Here is a 17,341-nt window from a genome sequence, read left to right on the forward strand (position 1 = left end):
TTGCTGTAAACGACCGAATGCCGCGCTGTTTCCGGAAATTACAAAAGTATTTTCCGTTACTCAGATCGGTGAACTGCTGAGCACAATTCACCCAGAAAACAAAGCCAACTTGACACTCTCCTGCCCCGATCAAGGCGACTGGAAAAACTCCAATCTGGACAAACACAACCTGCAAGACTTCATCAACATGAAGCTAAACTCGGCCCTCATCCTCCCAGAAATGGAGGGCCTCTCCGAGTTCACAGAGTATCTATCCGAATCGGTAGAGATCCTTACACCTTTTGACATGCTGGAACCGCCAGCTTCCGGTGGATTCCTCAAGCTGTCGAAGCCGTGCTGCTACATCTTCCCCGGTGGCCGCGGAGATTCTGCTCTCTTTGCCGTGAACGGCTTTAACATGCTCATAAACGGCGGATCCAACAGAAAGTCCTGCTTCTGGAAGCTGGTGAGGCACCTAGACCGCGTGGACTCTATCCTGCTAACCCACATCGGCGATGACAACCTGCCGGGCATCAACAGCATGTTGCAAAGAAAGATGGCAGAGCTGGAGGAGGAGCAGTCGCAAGATTCCTCGCCAAACAGCGACTGGGTGAAGAACATGATCTCACCGGATATCGGCGTCGTGTTTGTGAATCTTCCAGAAAATTTGGAAAACTTAGAACCTAACTATAGAGTGCGCAGGAATCTCGAGGAGGCGGCAGCAACTCAGCAGTTCCTCGCTAAGCTGAATCTGAGAATGGAACCGTTGCACCGACCTGTCGGAAACACTATTGAACCCATTATTCTTTTCCAAAAGATGGGGGTAGGGAAGCTTGAGATGTATGTGCTCAATCCATCAAAAAGCAGCAAGGAGATGCAGCATTTTATGAAGCAATGGACAGGAAGCGAAAAGGACACCACATCTATCCTGCTACCAAACGGGAAAGAGTCAGAGTTTCCTGTATCTTACTTGACTTCTATCACCTCATTGATCGTGTGGCATCCCGCCAACCCTTTGGAGAAGGTCGTGCGTGTCCTCTTTCCAGGAAATGCTACCCAGCAGCACATCTTCGAAGGTTTGGATAAGCTAAAGCACCTGGACTTCTTGAAACAGGCAGTCGTCACTCAAAAAGCCATGTCTGTCGACGTACCTTCAACTCCACCACTTAAGCAAGCCAAGATGAAAAACCGAACAGACAGTAAAGAGAGCCTGAGATCGACCCCAAAGCCGTCGCCAAGCAAAGGTGTCAAGAAGGAATCTAGAGAGGAGGTGGCGGAAAAAGCCAAGTCATATGTCGATGAACTGTCTCATGAAAAACCGCAAAAAACTGAGAAAAAGGAAAAGACCCCTCTGAAGAAAGAACGAGCAAAGGTCCCCGAGAAAGAATCAAAGGTAAAACCGGACCAGAAAGAAACGCCAGAAAAAAAGACGCCTCAAATTAAAGCAAAATTGGAAAAGGAGAAGATTCCCAAGAAAGACATCAAAATATCTTCAGAGAAGAAAAAAGATGTGAAAAAAGACATAGTCAAAAAAGAGGACACTCCTAAAAGAGAACTTAAGAAGGATGAAAAGGTGAAAAAAGAGGACGCAAAGAAAAGGGACATAAAAAAGGACGCTAGGAGAGATTCTCCCATGAAGGAGAAAAGAGACGAAAAAAGGGATCCGAAGAAAGATATTAAAAAGCTGTCAAAAGAAACCAAAAAGGTATCTGCTTCCAGTGAAGACAAAGCCCTGTCCCCTAAACCAAAAACCATGAAAAAAGAACTCTTAAAGAAAGAACCAGGCACCCCTTCAAAACTGAAAGCCAAAGGAGGTCCAAAAGTGACAAAAGCGGGTGCTGCCAAAAGTGCAGCTGCTTTCACAGCAAACCCAGATGCAGAGAGGGCTGTTATGTCTTCCCCAGAGGACCTCACAAAGGACTTTGAAGAACTCCGAGCAGAGGATCTGGTAGAAGATGCAGTTGCTGCCATAGCCCACTATAAAGAACCCATAAAAAGCCCCCCTGAGTCACCCCCTGAGGAATCAGTCGATGAGGGTATCGCCACAACCGAAGCTGAAGTGCAAAGTAGAGCAACTCCAGATGAACAAGCTCATAAGGGTGAAAAGTTTGAAGACGAAGGAACCGTGATGGAGGAAGTGTCCGATGGAGCCGATTACGAAGAGAAAGGGGAAACCGAAGAGGTTTATGAGCCACAGAGACCAGCAAGCGATCAAGAAGGGCGCTGTGAAGATCTAAGTGATCACGAACCTGCAGATGATCACAACTTGGGTGAAAGTATAACAGAGGGAAAGGAAGTGAGTGTTTCCTTGTCCCCCAAAGAGTCCTCCCCCGTTTCTCCCGCTGCATCCATCCACGATGAAATGATTCCCGCCGCCATCGAGAGCTCGACTGCCTCGGACGAAGCGCCCGAGGAGTTTACGGTCACCTCTGGCCTCACGCACTCCTCCGTGGAGATCTCTAGCGTGCCTACTCCAATGGATAAGATGCTAACTCCGAGGGATGGTTTGAGTGATGAAATGGCCGATGATGGCACCGAGTCACCGTCTCCAGAGGTTAGCAGATTTGCTATGTCGCAATCTGAAGAATATGAAAAGAACAAACTACCTTTATCTGAGGGCCAAGACCACAAGCATACAGTCTCGACAATATCTCCATCTTTGATATCAGAAGACGACAAATTTCCTCATAATGGGAACGCAGAAGGATTTACTACATTTCAGGAAACATTTAAAGAGCAGGAAACAAACTTGGCAAGGCCAACTTCAACATCACCTTTTGTACATTCTCCTCCAAGTGACCAAAAATACAACTTTGATTCTCCATCAACGTTTGCCACCCCTGTTGAACTTTCTACCACATTAGCAGGGTGCACCAGAGCAATGGCAGATCCTACCCTCAGCCCAGAAGACAAAACACTGGAAGGGCCAAGCTCTCCTCAGTCCTCAGGTCACACACCCTATTACCAATCACCAGTTGAAGAAAAAGCTGGAGCTCTGCCACCCATGTCGGAAAATGAAGACCATGGCCCGATTATTGTGGAGGTCACAAGTGACAAAGAGGAATCTTCCAACAGGGATACACCCGAGCCTGATGATAAAGAGGGTTTTTACCCCACTGATAATGTTGCCTCCTCTCCTAAAAGCCCAACTTCAACTGAACTGGACTCCCCGAAAAAGAAGGACCTAGATCACATTGACCAATCAGTCTTTTCCTCAACAGCACATGGGAGACAAGAATCGGATGCCCATTCCATCCCAGCTTTCAAAGAAGAGAGCAAGATGTCCATTTCTGAAGGTAGCACATCAGACAAGTCCGGCACACCTCTGGAAGAAGTGGTGGCTGAGGATGTGTTTTCACATCTAGCCTCGGCATCCACTGCTTCCCTCGCCACCAGCTCTTTACCCGAGCCGACCACAGACTCTCCTTCCCTTCACGCTGAGGTCGGCTCTCCTCACTCGACAGAAGTAGACGACTCCTTGTCTGTTTCGGTAGGTCAAACCCCTACTACCATCCACGGGGCAGAAGTGGCATCTCCATCCAAGGAAGACTGCCCTCGGCCCATGTCTATTTCTCCAGATAACTCACCAAAGACCAAAATTGGCACACAGACTCATGACGCAAAGTCACCTGAGCATTCAACCGTCTCAATGGAGTTTGGCCAGGAATCTCCTGACCACTCCTTAGCCCTTGACTTTAGCAAACAATCTCCAGAGCATCTGTCGGCTGGAAGCAACTCCCGTGCCACTGAGAATGGCCCAACTGAGATTGATGACAGTCCATCGGCTGTTGCGAGAGCGTCCGAGGAGCAAACCTCTACAGTCGAGAAGCCTTTGCTTTTTGAAGACGCCGATTCCGCTCGCGCTACTTCTGTGACGCCGTCGGACGCATCCCAGTCCACTCCCTCCGTTACAACCCCATGCCAAATGACAGAGTTGCCCCTGATGGTTGAGCAGACAGACAAATCCCCAGTCACGCCGAAGGCAGCCTCTGTCACTCATTCAGCCCCCCATTCTCCCCATTTCAGCGAAGCTTCTCCAGCTTCAGAAGGTCCCATAGAAGTCGATACCACCCCGATTTCACTGGCTGCGGAACACAAATGTGATGAACTGGACAAAACCTCAAAAACAGCGTCACTCACCCACTCTGCTCCACATTCACCCCATTCCAGTGAGGCATCCCCAGTGTTAGAAGGTCCCGTGGAGAGACGCATCAGCCTCACTTCACCATCTGCAGAGCACAAGTCTGACACACAAGATAAGCCTGACAAATCTCCCGAAACAAGCTCCCTATCACCTTCATCGTTATGGTTTTCAGATGAAGGGAAACCTTTGCCAGAAAAGGAGACCAACTCATTTCTATGCGAAAGTTCAACACTTGAAGTCAAATCTCATGAGAGCCCCAATGTCTCTTCCCCGTCATATCTACCTCTGTCTCCACATTCTCAGGATACAGCCTGCTGCTTCAGGCAGCCAGATTCCTCCAAGATCAGTACATCTGACATGTCGAAGACAGACGTCGACCTCTGTTTAGTCACATCGTGTGAATACCGTCATCCCAAAACGGAGCTCTCGCCATCTTTCATCAACCCCAACCCACTGGAATATTTCATCAACGAGGACAGTGCGCTTGAGGAAGAGAAGCCTCTAGAGGTTGTTGGAGGAGGGCCTCCACCTCCAGGGGGTAAGCTTTCTGCCAAGCAATGTGAGGAGACGCCTCCAACATCCATGAGTGAATCCGCCCCCTCACAGACTGATTCTGATGTACCTCCAGGGACCGAGGAGTGCCCCTCTATCACGGCAGATGCTAACATTGATTCAGAAGATGACTCGGAGACTCTACCCACTGACAGAACTGTCACCTACAGGCACGTTGATCCTCTCCCAGTGGGGCGCAGGGACTCACCTCCATCTGCGGGACCTCATGATGTCTGCATGATCGATCCGGAAGCCCTCAAGGCGGAAGAAAATCGCCACAATGCTAACACAGAGGCCGCAGAAAAACCCAAGAAGAAAAAGCTGACCAAAAAGGCCTCGTCGCCAGCTCGGAAAACAGGTCTGTCAAAGGTGAAGGATTCCAAGTCTGCCTCTCCTAAGAAGAGTCTTGGAGAAGGCAAAGATGCCAAAAATGCAACCAATACATCAGCTTCTCGAAGTACCAGTGGGAAGGCGATGAATGGTGCATCGTTGTCTAACTGTCCTCCTGTGTATTTGGATTTGGTTTACATCCCCAATCACTGCAACGCTAAGAACGTGGATGCTGAATTCTTTCAGCGGGTGCGCTCATCATACTACGTGGTCAGCGGCAACGACCAGACGTCTCAGGAGCCCAGTAGGGCTGTCCTTGATGCTCTGCTGGAAGGGAAATCCCATTGGGAAAACAATATGCAGGTATGTTTAATGAAAGTTATCTACATTCTCAATCACAGCAATCATCCCCCACCTTTATTAACTGGTTTTACATCAGGCAATGCAACTCACCATTGCACTTAATGTAGTAATACTGATTGATCTTCTGTAAAGGCCACTTATGGTTGCTAAGCCAACAAGCTTTGTGACTCCAAAAGGACAAGCCACTGCAGGCAGACATATACCGTAGTGTTTCAAGTGATTTATTTTGGAGCAATAACAGTGCAACATCCTCCAGGATTAGGCAAAAAAGGTTAACAATGTGCAGAGGAGGGTTATATTGAAAGTATAGAAAGTGTAGCAAGCTATGGAGGTAAAAGCATACTGGTTCAACACTTACAGCAACAAAGGGTTGAGATACTAAATGTTACATTAAAAAAAAAAAGTTCAAGGTGCTTATTAGGATGCTATGTTTACCTAAAAAGAAGCAGCGCTTTAATGTTAGCGCACTCATAGGACGGACTGTTAACCAAGACATGAAGATAACTAACTTTAGCCAATGAAATAGCTATACTTAGATATTATAATGATGACATCCTAGTAAGATATAAATTTCGATAACAGTAACTACAACTTTGATATCCAGTTTATTGAATGTTCTGGCCTCTACATTCAAGTCAGGTAAGACATCTCGCTAGTTATTTGTTTATTGTTTATTGTCTTCATCATCGGTATCATTGACAGTTACAAAATAGCATTGTGATAAGATTAATTAACCCAAAGAAAAGACAAGGGCTGACGGGAGAAGCCTGGGCTTATTAAATCCCGTCCCAGTAAACCAAAGGACGCAAATCTTTGCATGATAGTGTGGACATTTCACATTGTGATACAAGTGCTATTTTTTATTTTTTTTTTACACATGAATTATCTTCCCAGTAGTCATTGATTAGACGTGGCACTTGGGTTATTTACTCAATCATTCGTTTGCTAATTGATTCAGTGAGAATTTATCTGTTAGGAAATCTTCCAGTTGATGGAGGACAGCCGAGGGGGACACGGAAGCCCTCCTCCGCCGCATCCCGCGCAGGTGGTTCACTCCTCGACAACCGTAGCTTGGTTCACGCGAACAAGCCTCTCTTGGTCCCGAATCTCTGTGATGATTTTCGTCACCATTTGAGCTGTGGCAGCATTAGACGCTGTTAGGTCCATCTTCACTTGTGATAAGTCATCACAGGCCTTGTTGAGGCTGGCGCGCCCCGCCTTGATAGCATCGCCGATATTGCGAGCAAGCTCCATTGCTTCTCTATGATGTCGCACCACTTTCGCCGAGAAACGGAGCATCCAAAGGGCACCAAGACCCAGCTGGAGAACGAGAACCAACAGTGTGCTGAACACGTAAACATCTTCCACATCCTCAGTGTCAAGCGGGGTCAAACATATGGGCCTCCATCTCCCCCAGCTATCCTCCGTAAATCCAGACGTGAAAGTGTTGGCGGGACATGGGTGTTGGCTCGATGAAGGTCGCATTGTTGAAAAGATCTTGTACAAGCTACTTAGAGACCAATCGAGCAGTTCCATGAAGCATAAGATTGGTACAGGATTAATCACAACTAGACAGCGTACGCGTATGTCAGCAGATGTATAACAACTGAGGTTCTGTCCTTGTGACAGCGCTGATTATTAAGGCATGTTATGTCTCACTTTATCTTTTTCTCTCCTTCTCCTCCACTTTTTGTTATGGGAACACTATATAGTGTTTGTGTGTCTGGCTTAATGCTCTGATTTTGAACCTTGTACAGTTCTTATCCTTGCAAGAGGTCAGCCTCGGACGTTAGCTTAGTCTTGCTTTAAGAGAACATGCATGTCTGCTTGTTTATTTTCGAGAAATTTAGCTGGGAGTGGGAGGGATTACATCCAGACTGTTCAATCATTTTTTTTGCTTTGGGAAGGGAAAGAACTACACTCTCCTAGATAAACTTTTTTAGTAACTTGTGTCCGAGTTACATGCGTCACAGGCACACCGGTTCGAGTCTCCAGCTTTATTGATCCTTTCTGGTGCTTCCGTAAGGTTGAATGACAGTTGGCAGTCTGGTAACGCTGACTTTGACAGATCAGGCTCACTTAAAAATGGTTGCTAGGACGTATAATTGGTCACTGTTGGGGGCGGGGTGGGTGAAAGGTCAATTAGTTGGGTCCATGTGTCATTCTCTTCAGTGAGATAGTCACACCTTGGCATTCTGGGAGACAATGACACCCAAAGCGTCTCATGCATCTCCAGTCTACTCTGCAATCTCTTTTGGTTCGCTGTCACTGGACTGTGATGAGAGACATCACAGCATTCAGCGCTTTTTTTTTTGAGCCGTCAAGGCTTTATTGCCTCAATTGGGTGTCTGTCGGCACATATTATACAGACAGAGCTTTCTTTTTTCTCTGAAGTTGAAAGCTGTTTTGTCTCATCATTTGGCCATTTCCCGTTTCAAAAGAAACATTTGGTTTTCGGGTTGTTTGACTGATGTACAGAGACCTGTAGGGCTTAAGTTTGATTCTGATCATGGATGAGTCAGTTGTCTTTAGCAGTTTGTAGGGCAAGTGACTATTTTGTTTATTTAAAAAAAGACTAAGAAATGCTGAATCTCATAAAAACCTGTCATCCATATGTATATATATATATATATATACATATATATAAATGAACGTCATTCAATTGCCGATAAAGTGCCTTTTTCGGACTGGGCTCGAGCAGCCAACCATTGTCATCTGCGGTTCTCATGGGTCCGCCGGGGGAAGCGCCCTTTTCGGCTTGACGCTCGCCCCAACCTCTGGTTCTTCCCTTTTTTGGACTTCCGACTTCCTTGTTCACAAGCTGCCGCTGCTGTTAGCGCTAAACCCTTTAGAGCACAGGTGTCAAACCGATTCCAGAAAGGGCCTAGTGGGTGCAGGTTTGCTTTCCAACCAATGAAGAGGAAACCTTTTCACCAATTAGATCTTTTACATGTGTAATCAGTTAAACTTTGTCAGGTGCCGCTTGTTTCAGCAGGAAGTTAATTGGCTAAACTCTCTGCGCGTTATCGGTTGGAAGAAAATCCAGCACCCACTAGGCCCTTTCTGGAATCGGTTTGACATCTGTGATTTAGAGGTACGTAAAGGGTTAATTCTGACTTATGCAGAAATTCGGGTTACATCGCCAGCCTAGGAACGGAACTCATTCGTAACCCGGGGACTACCTGTAATATTTCAATATCTAAAAAACTAATAGCAGTAAAAAAGAAATTTTTTTACAGCACAAACGATTGACACCATTGTCAGCCATTTTTAATTAAAATGGGGAGTTGGTTGACCTCAGATTGACCCATAAAAATTTTGTAAATATCTAAAAAATAATCGCAGTACAAATGGAACTTTTTACAGCAAAAACAAGCACAAACGTAGCACAAACGTTTGACATAATTTTATATATCGAGACTGATGGGGAGGCAACTTCACAGAGGTGAAAGACCTCACTCATGACTTGAGTGTTCTGTTAAAAATATGTGTGGTTTGCGTGATATGTTTTTGGATCTCCCTGGTCGTGAGTTACTTTGTTATTTTTCTGATCAGGCATATTTTGGGCCACCAAAAAGCTAAGACCTACGTTCACATAGAAAGAAAAATAAAAAGCAATTGTTGAGGATTTTTTTTTTTGGCCTGGTTAATTCGAGACAAGTATCATGATCGTTCTAACCAGACTATCTGCAGTGGTCTCCATTCCTCAAGTCACACCAGCCCAGCGCTATTTTACATGGTCCTTCGAGCCGGATCGATGAATACTGCAGACAAATGTCCACCGAAGATGAGTAAAACAGATCTAAACGCTCAATTTAACTCCCAATCTACCTAAAATACTATGAAGTCATGTAAGAAAGCAAAGAGAAGCTTTTTTTTCTGTCTGGTTAATTTGGGACATCTATATTAGTTCTAACCCCTAGTGCTATTTTACTTGTTCTTTTTACCTAATACTCTTTCCACTTATGTACAGTATGATTACATTTTTTTAAATGACTACTTTTACATTCATTTGAGTAACATTATTTTGAAATTACACGCCTCATACTTGAGTAAAAATTTTGGCTACTCTACTCACTTCTGCCATCAGGTCACCCTGATACCGACCCATGACACGGACGTGATGAGGGAATGGTACCAGGAGACCCACGACAGTCAGCAAGATCTCAACATCATGGTCCTGGCCAGCAGCAGCACAGTGGTCATGCAGGATGAGTCCTTCCCGGCGTGTAAGATAGAGATGTAAGACTGTTGCTCCTTCACTTTGGAGGCCTGACGCCTTACAATGTAGCCTGAAAAAACCTAAACAGTCACATCTACTTTCACAAACAACTCACTCTGAGACAACCATTATTATTATTTTTTACTCTGTCCACTCATCCTTTAAGTTAAACACAATCTGTTTTAGTCTTGGAGGATGGCTGAAGAAAAAAAACACGTTCTCTGCCTTACTGGGATGTTAAGTAATGAATGTATCTGAAAAACTAAACACTCATGACTCCGTCATGGACAAACGTCTTGAAATGGACACAAAGCTAAGTTCACGAAGGTCAAATCTGTTGAGGCAAGTTTCAAGCAAATCATATAATAACAAAAACCTGCTACCTTAATGCTAACATGTAATGTGAAACGCTAAATTAGCAGTTTACGGTACGTGTGAAACGTTGACTGCTGCTTACAAACAATCAAAGCTTAACATATTCAATGTGAGCTGTTCCACTGAAAGCAGACATAAAAATTGGATAATGAGATTTTCAGCAAGCTTTTGGCGAGCTTTCCAAAACTAAAAAGATACTTGAAATTCAATTAGCGACATCACATTTTCCCTTCCGTCATATTTGAGGAAATTCAAGATCGTAAAATGTAACAATCCCTCCTTATAAACATTAATGGAAAATTGGCAGCGCTGTGAGAGCAAGAAAAGGCCAAGATGATACGATGTGCGATATAACGATTATCTCACGATACGGCGAGAAAGCAGGTATCGATACTGGGCCAAGAAATCTTTCTACGATATTCTACGAATGATTGTTCATTAGCTGCCATCCCTCCCACTTCAAATGAATTGGACATTTCTGGACGTCAATAGCAGCCAATGAGTGAATTTTGGGTCATTACAGGTCATTTTGTGTTGATTTTTTTGGGTCACTTTCTGTTGATTTGGGAGCATTAACGTGTCATTTCCATTTGGTTTTGAGTAACTGAACAGGAAGTGACCCAGATATGTCCCCAAATAAATAGGCAGTGACTCAAAATCTATAGGAAAAGACATGTAAATTCCCTAAAGTGAACATGAAGTGACCTGTAAATGCCCCCAAAACCGAGAAAACTGGCTGTGAATGCTAATGCTAATGCTAAGGCAGCGCTAAACGTCAATGGCAGTCAGTGAGCTAACATAGACACTAAGATTTTTTTTTTTTTTTTTAAACTGTGACACCTTTTTAAACGATATATAAATTCTTGGAAGGAAAATATCGATAACCTTTTAGGATTTAAGGTATCGTGATATTTCGATATATTGTCTCACACACCCAGAGGTGGGTAATAACACGTTAATTGTTCTCCGTTACATTTACTTGAGTAGCTTTATGAGAAAAATTTACTTTTAAGAGTAGTTTTAATAAGCCATACTTTTTACTTGAGTAGATTTGAAAAAAAAAAACACTACTCTTACTCTGCTAATTTGGGCTACACAAGAATTTTTCCTATTTATTCATATTAGATTCATTATTTTTTTCCAGCGATGCCAAGAGTAGCTGTACCAATTTCACCAATGAAACATCGCAACAATAATCACATGACTCCATTACACCAATCAGACTCAAGCTTGCCGTTCTGTGATTACGCCAGCCTGTTAAATTACGTAGCGTCTTTGAAGCACCGTAAAATATGAAGTATTTTACATTGAGCGCCTTCCTCAGCACGACTCGAAAGCGCGAATTTAAACCTCTCTCCCAGTTTTTATTTGGCGCCAATTGACCACGGAAAACCAAATATATAATCCTCTTAATTTCATAATATTAACAATTAAGGAACTACTCACTATTCAAACTAGGAACTATTTATTCCACTAGAGGGAAGAAAAATCCTTCATTTCAGTTTTTTTTTTTCTCTCGCCAGAATTCAATGATTTTGTATTTATTTTTTTGTATTTCTTTGGCTTAATACGGTTATGTAATGGGTTATTGGACAATATCATTGTAACAACAGTTCATTTAGGTAAGTTTGTGCTGAGAGAAAAAAAAATCCATTGTTTAAAAAATAAACAAAACATAAACAAGCAGTTACCCTAATTTTCGCACTATAAGGCGAACCTGACTATAAGCCGCAGCCCACCAAATTTGATCAAAAGATCAAATGAAGCACCATGAAGCTTTGAACCAATTGGTTGCAAAGCTTTATTGTTTCAAGAAGCTTCATTTGGCCATCACTGCTCCCCTGGGGGAGACAATCAACCTCTGCTGCCATCTGCTGTCAACACTGTTGTCATCCAACATGCCTCTTAGCATGCATTGCAGCGCTACAGATTTAAATAACAATCAAAAATCATGTTCTGTGCTAAATATTTCTTCAGTTACTGTTCCAGTTGTTTCATCAATTGCTAGTTATGGTATTTTCTAACACTTTATTTGACAGTGGTGCCATAAGACTGTCATTACACAATCATAATTATGACATGTCTCTGTCCTGAGCATTCATGAATGCTGATAACAGATGCCATTAAGCGTTATCTGGCAAATGATCTCACTTTTGAATGGATGCAAAAGATCCAAGTTGGACAAAAATTGAGTTAGTGACATTATTTGCCAAATGACACCTAATGACATAAGCATTCAGTAATGTCCATGATAGTGTCATGTCATAATTTTGATGAAGACAGTCTTACGATACCGCTGTCAAATAAAGTGTTACCTAAAAAAAAATCAACAAATTAGCCGCACTGGACTATAAGCCACAGATGAACAAATGAAGGAAAAAAGTAGCGGCTTATAGTCCGAAAATTACGGTACTCGTTGCTTCAGTATTCTTTTCACTGGATTTTTTACTTGTACTTCAGTACATTTTTTGAATGACTACTTTTACTTGAGTAATACTATTTTGAATTAACGCTACTCTTACTTGAGTAAAAACTTGGGCTACTCTACCCACCTCTGCACACACCTAACCAAAATCCACAAAAATGCCAAGACCTGTCTTTAGAATTACATTTTTTAGATGACATGAAAGTTTCCCAGGTTAGGGTTTATTCTGTTGTCAGTTTGAAAAAAAAAATCAAAAATGTTTAGATGGAATTCAAACATCACCATTCGAAATTTTGACTGCTTTCGGCGGAACTGCTCTCTCTATTTAATACTACCCAAGCTTAATTGGGGTTCTGCTCTGCCTCTTCTTCTTGGTGTTATTGATGCTACATTTCCTCCAGTAGAGCTCAGTGCTGCCTGGCATATTGTGGCAGCACATGGTACTGCTAGAAAGGTGTTCAACTCTGAAATGGCACTTGCTTGTTATAAGTAGTCCCTGGGTTACGACGTACTCGACTTACACGATTTCGACTTTACAACGATGGAGTCTCGTCCACTATTGTCTCCAGTTATTTATTTATTTTTGTCGCACAAAAAATACCTAATTTTACCTCCCAGTGTGTTACTTTTTACTTTACTTTATTAACATGACTTGGTTTGTCCTCACTAAACGTAAAAAGTTTGAGCTTGACAGACAGTAAACAAAGCAATTGTGCTTTTTTAAGCTTTTGACTTCTTCACTTTTGACAATTTGTAAAGCTGTAACACACATATGTACACGTCTGTTCAAAACGACACGCATTTTAACAATAAAACATTTGACGCAAAACAATTGGTGTTCAACGTCCATCTAGTCTGATCAATATGTAAATTCAGAATATTAAATTAGCCTAATTTGCCTAACGAATGAAAAGTCCGCTAGCTTAAATGCCAGGAATGCTAACGTATTTGCAATTCTCATGGCAAATAGCTCACACATAACTCCACAAATTGCTCGAACATTAATTACAAATACATGAACAAACATATATTAGCTGAAGCAACTTACAGCTTTATGTAGGCCAAACCAGAGCGCAGCTATCGAGGGCTGTAGCTATTGATTATTCAATTAGTCGATTAATCGATGAACTAGTTAGTTCGAATAATCAAGCAATCAGATAAGGCAAATAAAAATTTTAAACACCTGAGCTGAGCCTCAAACGGTATAAAAAAATGAGGATCTATGTAATTACATCAAAAGAAAAATTGGCTAACTTAAATAGCAAAGGTCCGCTAGCTTAAATGCCATACAATGCTAACATTTTTATTTTTTTTTGTCCAAACACATATTCCCATAAAAAATGGCTAAATACACCGATTAACTAAATTAAGAATGCATTAAACACATTAGCTCAAACAAAAGCTTATGTTGGTCTTAACAGGGAGAAGCAGGATTCAGCCATGTGAAATGAGTTATGTCATATTCACTGTTGCCACTAGAGGGCAGTGTATCCACCCAAATCAATAAAACTAAATGCAAACACGTTCAAAACAAACCATTACAACGCCACTTTAATTTAACGTAAACTCGAAGCAGCAAAATTTCATTTGAATCGTTTTTTTCTAATCAAATTACTCGAGTTAATCAATTAATTATTCCAGCCCTACAGCTATTCTTTATCCATGTGAGACGTCAGAGTGCTCCTTTATGGAAGCATTATTGTACAACAGTCCAGCCAGTCCCAACGCTGCCACCAGAGGGCAATGTATCCTTTACCATTAAACAAAATGCAATACTTTTGGACTTTTTTGCAAAGTTATTTTGAAATTTTAAAGGGTTAATTAAGACTTAAGTGGAAATTCGGGTGATGTCGCCAGCGTAGTAACGAAACTCGCTCGTAACCCTGGGACTACCTGTATTACAAATGTTTGACTGTTCTGGACTATCCTGACTAGTGCTGGGCGATATAGAAAAAGTTAATTTGAACCGGCATTAAATCTGACCTGAAACTACAGGAAATGACTGAAAATTAACAGGAAGTCACCTGGGAGTGACGTTTATTGGGGTCAATGACTGTGTATCTATTTTTGCGCCATATGTTTGTGTTATGTGGTGATTTATCAGGGACACATAGGGACATCTTGTGGCCGTTCCGCATATTGATTTCAGAAGTTTCAGCACTGTACTTGTTTATAGTGTATTTCAATGATTTATTATTAAAAAATTGACAGTAGAAGGCTCATGACGATACATGATTTATTATTATTTTGCCGATATATATTGTCATATCACCCAGCACTAATTCAAACTCACCTGATATGTCTTAAATCCGATTTGGAATGACATTACAGCAAAAATTCTTCTATTCTAATAATCTGCCTTTTACATCCTGTCGACAAATTTAATCCGCAGCGGCCATTTTGTGTATACTGTATGCGTCTTGTGCTCTCCAAACTCACATTTAAGGCCTAGTTGAGCCCTTGCCGTTTGCTCCAAGTGAAAGTATCCGTCGGCGCTTTTATGTTTGTGTGCCACCACTGCTGAATGATTCCAAATGCAAAACACCAGAATAAAAATGAAAGAAAAACACAAACGGGTGTTCACTGTTGTCATTTTTCAGTTGGCAGTCGACTTCAAAAGGTTTGGCACGCACGCTTATCGTTTAATCTTTTGTCAAACGTGCTAAATTCAGCGTGTGGTACACAGGCTGATGAATGGAAGCTTTGTCTCTGTGGGACACCTCGGGCATTTTCAAAAAGGAGAAGTTCACAGTGGAATAAAATCAAAGGGAACATGTAATAAGGCAACATGTGGCTGCTTGTCTCGGGAAATTAAAGCGTGGGTGTTTTTTGTTATTATGAAGATTAGCAGTTCGACAAATGGCGACCTAGCTCGTTGGTTGCGCTGCCAGCCCCGCCCAGTTCAAATGGATTGGACGTCAGTCGCCGTCAATGGCACTGAAAAGCCCCTTTCACATACACCTGAACACTGTTTAAATCCTGGGATTTAAACGGGTAGCCCGTGTATGTGAAAGCAAGATAATCATTCACCTCCACATAGCCATATGGGATTGAAGGAGATACAGTGGGGCAAATAAGTATTTAGTCAACCACTAATTGTGCAAGTTCTCCCACTTGAAAATATTAGAGAGGCCTGTAATTGTCAACATGGGTAAACCTCAACCATGAGAGACAGAATGTGGGGAAAAAAACAGAAAATCACATTGTTTCATTTTTAAAGAATTTATTTGCAAATCATGGTGGAAAATAAGTATTTGGTCAATACCAAAAGTTCATCTCAATACTTTGTTATGTACCCTTTGTTGGCAAGAACGGAGGCCAAACGTTTTCTGTAACTCTTCACAAGCTTTTCACACACTGTTGCTGGTATTTTGGCCCATTCCTCCATGCAGATCTCCTCTAGAGCAGTGATGTTTTGGGGCTGGCTGTCATTGGGCAACACGGACTTTCAACTCCCTCCACAGATTTTCTATGGGGTTGAGATCCGGAGACTGGCTAGGCCACTCCAGGACCTTGAAATGCTTCTTACGAAGCCACTCCTTTGTTGCCCTGGCTGTGTGTATGGGATCATCGTCATGCTGAAAGATCCAGCCACGTCTCATCTTCAATGCCCTTGCTGATGGAAGGAGATTTTCAATCAAAATCTCTCGATACATGGCCCCATTCATTCTTTCCTTTACACAGATCAGTCGTCCTGGTCCCTTTGCAGAAAAACAGCCTCAAAGCATGATATTTCCACCCCCATGCTTCACAGTAGGTATGGTGTTCTTCGGATGTAATTCAGTATTCTTTCTCCTCCAAACACGAGAACCTGTGTTTCTAACCAAAAGTTCTATTTTGGTTTCCTCTGACCATAACATATTCTCCCAGACCTCTTCTGGATTATCCAAATGCTCTCCAGTGAAACACAGACGGGCCTGGATGTGTACTAGCTTCAGCAGGGGGACACATCTGGCAGTGCAGGATTTGAGTCCGTAGCGGCGCATTGTGTTACTGTGGTCCCAGCTCTCTGTAGGTCATTCACTAGGTCCCCCCGTGTGGTTCTGGGATTTTTGCTCACCGTTCTTGTTATCATTTTGACGCCACGGGGTGAGATCTTGCATGGAGCCCCAGATCGAGGGAGATTATCAGTGGTCTTGTATGTCTTCCATTTTCTAATAATTGCTCCCACAGTTGATTTTTTTACACCAAGTGTTTGACCTATTGCAGATTCAGCCTTCCCATCCTGGTGCAAGTCTACAATTTTGTCTCTGGTGTCCTTCGACAGCTCTTTGGTCTTGGGCATAGTGGAGTTTGGAGTGTGACTGAATGAGGTTGTGGACAGGTGTCTTTTATACCGATAATGACTTAAAACGTGCCATTAATACAGGTAACGAGTGGAGCCTCGTAAGACCTCGTTAGACCTCGTTAGAAGAAATTAGACCTATTTAAGAGCCAGAAATCTTGCTTGTTTGTAGGTGACCAAATACTTATTTTCCACTCTAATTTGGAAATAAATTCTTTAAAAATCAAACAATGTGATTTTCTGTTTTTTTCCCACATTTTGTCTCTCATGGTTGAGGTTTACCCATGTTGACAATTACAGGCCTCTCTAATCTTTTCAAGTAGGAGAACTTATACTCATACTTATACTTATTTGCCCCACTGTAGTACCTTTTTTCGTAGGCACTGTCTAATGGCTTTCATTACTCTAACACACTTAATATAATCAATCAATCGTTTCTCGTATTTAACCCTGTTTGACTGTTTGTATTACTCTGACGCATCCAATATAAAATAAATAGCACTTATACCATAGCTTAAGGAAAACAAGCAGAATATAGGGCATAAGAGATAAACAACGCCTTCTTATCACGGAAGCCCAGCGCGTGGGTCATACAACTGACTGAGCAAGATTGACGCACCAACTCTCGCATTCAGTTCTCCCAGACAGTCCAGAACAAATGGTGGG

The 17,341-nt window shown here is 42.5% G+C and overlaps 1 protein-coding gene across 1 annotated transcript in view; it reads left to right on the forward strand.

Moving 5' to 3' along the window:
- map1b (microtubule-associated protein 1B) overlaps positions 1 to 14,950 on the forward strand; it is a 30,411-nt gene extending 15,461 nt beyond the window's left edge. Inside the window, exons 5-6 of the mRNA XM_057819724.1 lie at positions 65 to 5,368; positions 9,459 to 14,950. Coding sequence (XP_057675707.1) covers positions 65 to 5,368; positions 9,459 to 9,614 — 5,460 coding nt within the window. The 3' untranslated portion in view covers positions 9,615 to 14,950. The remainder of the gene's footprint in view (positions 1 to 64; positions 5,369 to 9,458) is intronic.
- Positions 14,951 to 17,341: the final 2,391 nt, after the last annotated feature.

The sequence above is a fragment of the Corythoichthys intestinalis genome, chromosome 17 (assembly GCF_030265065.1).
Source record: "Corythoichthys intestinalis isolate RoL2023-P3 chromosome 17, ASM3026506v1, whole genome shotgun sequence".
Taxonomy (NCBI): domain Eukaryota; kingdom Metazoa; phylum Chordata; class Actinopteri; order Syngnathiformes; family Syngnathidae; genus Corythoichthys; species Corythoichthys intestinalis.